The 6,414-nt window shown below is 48.1% G+C and overlaps 1 protein-coding gene across 1 annotated transcript; it reads right to left on the bottom strand.

Moving 5' to 3' along the window:
* Window positions 1–303: 303 nt before the first annotated feature.
* On the bottom strand, window positions 304–2,010 carry KCNA10 (potassium voltage-gated channel subfamily A member 10). Its single transcript, XM_084756130.1, has one exon. The coding sequence runs from the start codon at window positions 1,926–1,928 to the stop codon at window positions 393–395; it is 1,536 nt and encodes a 511-aa protein (XP_084612256.1). The 5' UTR covers window positions 1,929–2,010; the 3' UTR covers window positions 304–392.
* Window positions 2,011–6,414: the final 4,404 nt, after the last annotated feature.

The raw sequence follows: 6,414 nt of genomic DNA, 5'->3' as shown, positions 1-6,414 counted from the left end.
AGCACTTTACCTACATCCTGAGCCCAGTTCTGGTCTTTCAATATGCATCACTTTAAGGAAGAACAAACCCCATACTTCTTAATCTTTATTATGTTAAAAGTAGATTCTGATTTGCTAGGTCCGTGCGGCTTGGCATCTGCACTTTCATACTAACAGGTAACACCCACAGGTCTAGTGCAGGGACTGAACTGCTTCTTTCACAGGAAAGAAGAAGAAATCTTGTAGTGGGTTGAGAAGAAACAGCCCAGGAAATAGAACAGAAATATGGATTTATTAAGGCAGCTCACAGTCAGAGATGGCCGCTTGGCCTCATAACATAATTTTCATCTTGGGAAAACAGTGAGAAGAGGGAGAGAGAAAGAGGTTCAGAGATGCTACAAGCCCTGGATTGGTCACTTTCTGGACTTCTCTGTGGAGCAGCTGCCATTGGTCTTGTTAAGAGAGTCAGTGCTCCCTGTTCTGGAGCCCACGCTGTTGAGGATTTTGTCAAGTTCTCCTGGGATGTTCTGCTTCTCCTCGTTCTCAGTCTCACGGTGATAGAAGTAGTTGAAATTGGAGACAATGACAGGCACAGGGAGGGCAATGGTGAGGACACCAGCAATGGCGCACAGAGTACCCACAATCTTCCCTCCTGGAGTGGTTGGGCACATGTCACCATAGCCTACAGTTGTCATGGTGACCACGGCCCACCAGAAGCCATCCGGAATGCTGGAGAAATGGGACTCTGGCTCATCCACTTCAGCAAAGTAGACTGCACTGGAAAAGAGGATGACCCCAATGAAGAGGAAGAAGATGAGCAGCCCCAGCTCCCGCATGGAAGCCTTCAGCGTCTGCCCCAGGATCTGCAGCCCCTTAGAGTGTCGAGAGAGCTTGAAGATTCGGAAGACCCTCACCAGGCGGATGATCCTCAGGATGGCCAAGGACATGTTCTGCTGGGCGCTGGGCTCTGTCTCCTGGACCAGCTCTGTTATGAGGGTTGCGAAGTAGGGGATGATGGAGATGATGTCAATGATGTTCATGATGTTCTTGAAGAAGTCGGTCTTGCTGGGGCAGACCACAAACCGGAGCACCAGCTCAAAGGTGAACCACACGATGCAGGTGGACTCCACCATGAAGAAAGGATCGGTGAACATGGTCTGGGAGAGGCCTGTTTTGTTTGCGTTGGTGCTGGGGTCTCTGACCACCTTCAGCTCCCTGTCTTCTCGGAACTCTGGGAGTGTCTCCAGGCAGAAGATGGTGATGGAGATGACTACAACCAAAACTGAGACCACAGCCACACCACGAGCTGCGCTGGAGCTCTCAGGATACTCGAAGAGAAGCCAGAATTGCCGGTGGAAGTCGTTGGTGGGCAGCAGTGTTTCAGGGTCCTTAATGAACCCCTCATCCTCTCGGAATTGGTCCATGGCCTCACTACCCAGTTCATAGAAGGAAATCTCATCAGCAAAAACATCAATAGGCACATTGGCTGGCCGCCGTATTTTACCTCCAGACTGGTAATAGTATAAGATTCCATCAAAACTAGGTCTGTTTCTATCAAAGAAATACTCATTTCTCATGGAGTCAAAGAAGTGCATCCTTTTCTCCCGGTCTCCCAGGAGTGTCTCTGGGAATTGATTTAGAGTTCTGAGCTGAGTCTCAAACCTCAACCCAGCAATGTTGATGATCACCCTTTGGTTTCCCTCATTCAAGACCACTGGCTCAGGCCCTGGGGGATCCACATACTCTCCTGGGATCTTGGAGAAGGCAGTTTCATGGCTGGTACTGTCATTGATGAGGACTCTCCAGTTGGAAAAGGGACTGCTACTAGGCCGGCCCTTTGAGCTGGTTGGGTCAAAATCTGTGGCATAGCCTGGCTCTTCATGGACTTCATCTGAGTTATCAAAGTTGACCAGAGCAACCTCCATTTCTTTCCAGCCACACACATCCATTCTAGGGAGTCAGAAAGGCAGCATGAAGACCCCCGTTCTTTGCTGCCTGCTGGAAGCTGTGGAAAAGAAGGAATTTATTGTAAGGGAGTCAGAGTAGGATGCAGCTTACTCTTAACTATTGAGGTAAGGTATACCTTACCTCACGTAGCATTATCTTAAAAAGGAATGTTTTTTAGCAACATTTATACCTTGATATTGTTTTGCTCCTCTGAGTTGTATACACCAACGACTAGTAAAAAAATGATCCTAGTGATAAGGGGCGAACTGTCTCCAGAATATGAAGGTCTGCAAACATGGTGGCATAAAGGAAGTCACCATAAAGAGAGAGTTAACATTTGTTGATAATAAAAAGCATAATTTTGTATTCATATGAAGTCTCTCCAGCACTTTCCTATACTCGCTGCCATTCTTAACTCTTCTCTTTTGCATCCAATATCTTTTTAAAGCCTAGCCAAAGCTCTACACTTTTTTTTTTTGTTAGCTCTGTCACTATCTCTTGGACCAAGTGGTGAGGTCTGGGATTCTGTTCGGGAAGAATAAGAGGATGGAATCAGGGTGGCCAAACTATAGTGTCTTCTTAAAAAATTATACCATTTGTTTGTGCCTTGAGTTCCTCATCGGGAAGGAGAGCTTTGAGAGTATAGTTCATTTGATATATATATGACATGCTTGGCAGAAAGATGATTCTGTCTATTGCTGTGTTTGCCAACTTTTCCACATCACAGGAAATTTAGAAGTCACTAGCCAGTGGAAGTTTTTGACTCTCAAGGTGAATCATTTTCAGTAGAAAGCAAATTAATGACTCTCTCTCTCTCTCTCTCTCTCTCTCTCTCTCTCTCTGCCTCCCCCTTCTCCAGCCTTTTCTCCCTGCCCTGTCTGTAGGGAGGATTTGGGGTAGGGTTAGGACAAAAGCACACAGGCTTGGCTATGAATGAACATAGATGCATATTCTCTCTTCAGTTTCCTGCCAGCTTCAGTTTCTATTGCAGAACACTGTATCCAGGCAGGCTAGAACGGTGTGGAGGGAGAGGCAAGTGACCTAGCTTGAGGTGGCATCTGTAGTGACCATGGCCTTGGGATAGTTACATTACAGGGGCCAGGGATCTCTGCTGTGTAAGTTTTAGCTTCTTCAGCATGTGATTTCACAGTCCCTTATCTCACTGGGCAGCAATAGTTAGAAAGTTAGAAGTCAGCTCAGTTGTACCATAGTGACAGATGACTTCCCACAACTCTGTAGCTTGTGCGGAGGAGTCCTGTGAGTTCTGGCGTGGTCCCTTGGCCCAGAGCCAGATAAGAACATATAGAATAACTTCACGAATAAAAACCTCAAGAATGCCAACCGACAGCAGCAGAAAGCAGATCAGCAGGGACCTGGCTGAGGTGGGGGAGAAGAAAGGGAGGAATCACAGAGTGAGATCCAGGGATCTCTTACAGGGACGGTGTTTCTTATCCCTGTAGTGGTGATGGCATCACAGGTGAGACGCATCGGAGAGCAACGGGCTGCATGCTTTAAATCTAGCGTGTATCATGGTATGTCACTGAATCCTTAAGGATAAAAGGAAGGCAAACAAAAATCAAAGTGCATGCTTTGCTGCTGTTCTTCAAGATGTGGGTAAGGACCAGAGGAGGTGACACGGGGATGCTTTGAAGGCTACATGGGCTGTATATGCTCTTGCATGGAACTCACACGGTGCCCAGCTCCAAGACAGCTCACACTGTAAGGGCTCAGCAGATATAAAAAAACAAACAAACTTTTTTTTTTTAGAATTACACTTATGAGTACAGAATTTGTATTACTTTTATCCCCCTCTCCTCCAATTTCTCCCATGTCCCCACTCTCTCAAATTCATGACCTCTTCTATAATCATTATTACACAGGTATAATCTATATATCTATATAATCTACAGAGTCTATGTAGTGTTGCTCATGTCTATTTGTATTTAGGGCTATTCAATTGATACTGAATACTCCATTAAGAGGCTTATCCCTGGAGAAAAGGGCTCTCCTTTTCTCAGAAACCATTGTTTGACTGTAGTTCTTCATCCAGGGGGTGGGGCCTTGTGAAAATTTTCCCACCCCACCATGGCATGTTGACTGGCGAGGTATTTATTCATCTAGATCTTGTTCAGGTTATTACTGTTGAAATCCTGTCAACTTTGTCATGTCTAGAAGACACTATCTCGCTAGTCGGCTAGGATCTGTAAATATTTATTAGCAAGAGGGAATGCCACCTGTGACCTGGGGCGGACTGTGGTTTCCGGATTCATGGAGGCGTGCTGCTCGTCTGAGGAACAGGCAGTGAGGAGGCTGCCCCAGCTGAGAAATGTCTGAAATGTTAATGCAGCTTCTGGCTGCAGAAGGCTGACCCTATTCCCCCTCCCGTCCCCCCCCCACCCCCCCCCCCCCCGCCCCCAATTCGTGCCATTTTATATGACAACGACGTGGGAAAAGCCACTCCTCTGGAGATAATTCACTTTGTTTTATTGGTCAGTCATAGGAACTAAGATAGAATTTGGTTCTTTGCCTGGATTCTCTGCCTGGGATATTAGTCTCTGGATGGGGAAAGGGCCCCCAAGTGAGGACAGAGAGGAGGCTATTTCTAGCAGTTTCTATTGCTATTATTGCTGGTGTGAAGTTCCCCTTAACATCTAACAGTGGCTTTTATTTGCAGGACCCTCCGAGGCCTGTGTGGAATTACTCTGACACCAAGTAGAGCTCTTACTCATGGCTGACCCACAGCCTCCAACTCCTCTCACAACCTGTATGCTTTTGCCCAGTAAAGTCCTGGCTGCACTCCGTGTGCAGATGGGCCTCATCCCCCATGGCACATTTGCTGAGTTTCCTCCTTCTAGGCTGCCATGTGTGTTGGCCACTCTTCTAACCTTGCCTGAAGGAAAAGCTTTCCTGGAGGGTGCCAGGTGGAGACACTGCTGTCCTCTTGAGCCCTTTCTAGAAGTCTGACTATACTTTTCAGGGCACGGGACTATTGGTTCATGTTTTGTTTTTTTTCCTCCTGAGGGCAGCCATGTTTGTATCCCACAGCAGGAGCAGCCAGGCTCACACGCTGTCCTAGGATATCTCAAATACGCCATCTTACTGCTCTCCCTCAGAGTCAGACAGACTTGCTGTATGGTCTGAGGCACATCTTCTAGATGCTCAGTGTAGGCTCTGTTTCTTAACAATTAAACTTTATTATACAACCCAACTAGCTCACACAAGAGGGAAAAAAGGTTAAAGGGAACAAAAAAGAGTGAACCTTCCGGTATCCGTTCCATGGGACAGGTCCTTAGGTGTCTCTGGCCTGCATGCTGGTCCAGCTTGTTTGCTGATCCATGTGCCCTCTAGCCCGGTCTCAACCTGTTGTTTTTTCCTCCCTGCCTGTCGGTGTCATGTGTGAAGGGTGGTCTCCTTCTCCCATTGAGGGTCGATTAGAAAAACAATAGTCCAGGGGAAGTCCCCAGGTCTGTTTCCTGAATTCCAGGCCCAGGATGGCTCCACTCAGTCTATCACAAGGTATCCATGGGGTGCCCAAGGGTAAAGCCCGCCAAGATTGCTTTTACCTGTGACAAAGCTTACAGTCTTTCCCACAGCTGAGAACTCCTTCTGACCCACTTCCACTACCTTTGCACAGACCGCAGTGTTCCCAGCTTCCCCTGCACTCGATAACACGTCTGGACTGTTGGTTAATGCACAGATGTTGATGAGTCTTTGTGCAATGGTGGCCTCTGTCGCGAGCAAGCCTGGAACTTCCTGCCATACTCTACCACGGGCTTCTCTTACAACAGATGTCTGTGGCTGGTGCCGAGGCTGCAGGTCTAACTTCGCAAGGCCACTGAGCTATACTAGGCAGAAAGGCTCTAGAGCCCATTCCTCGGCCTTTCCACCCAGGTTGTCTCTCGTTGCCTAGCAACCCAACACCTCCTCCACAGTCAGGTAAGGTAGCAGCTGTCAGGGAGTCTGATAATGACTGCAAGAAGCCATCTGCAAAGACAACTGTGTACACAGGGCCTCAGGGCCTCATGTCTCCGAGGGAGCACATGGGTATATGTCATTGGCAAGGTCAGACGCTGCAGGGCTGTGAGTTGCTGGAGGGGACCAGGGAGCCCCAAGACAGGGCTAGCATGGAGTCGGGTTTTACTGTCTTGTGAGGGCTCTGATTGCTGGAGAAGGAAGTGGAAGACGGACTGTGGTGCTGCTCTGGGTGGACAGGAGAGGGCGCTGTTGTCTTGCTGGAAGCAATTCCTGGCCACTGTGCTCCTTTCATCTTTGATTTCCCTCTTTCACCTTCCATGGCCAGCTGGCTTCAGGTCTTGGTGGCCCCACAGCTGCATTGGGTACAGGCTGTGGGTACAGGCTGTAGGGGCAGAGACAAGGGCCTATTCTTAACTTCGGTGTGGCTCTTGATCCTGCATTGTCCATCTGCTGCCTGTGTGATTAAGGGCAAGTTGGTGGTCCCTTGACTTCAGATTCCTCAGACTTATGGTG

The sequence above is a fragment of the Acomys minous genome (assembly GCF_964271855.1).
Source record: "Acomys minous genome assembly, chromosome: 14".
Taxonomy (NCBI): domain Eukaryota; kingdom Metazoa; phylum Chordata; class Mammalia; order Rodentia; family Muridae; genus Acomys; species Acomys minous.
The sequence above is the reverse complement of the archived record's forward strand: the minus strand, read 5'-3'. Positions and strand labels throughout refer to the sequence as shown.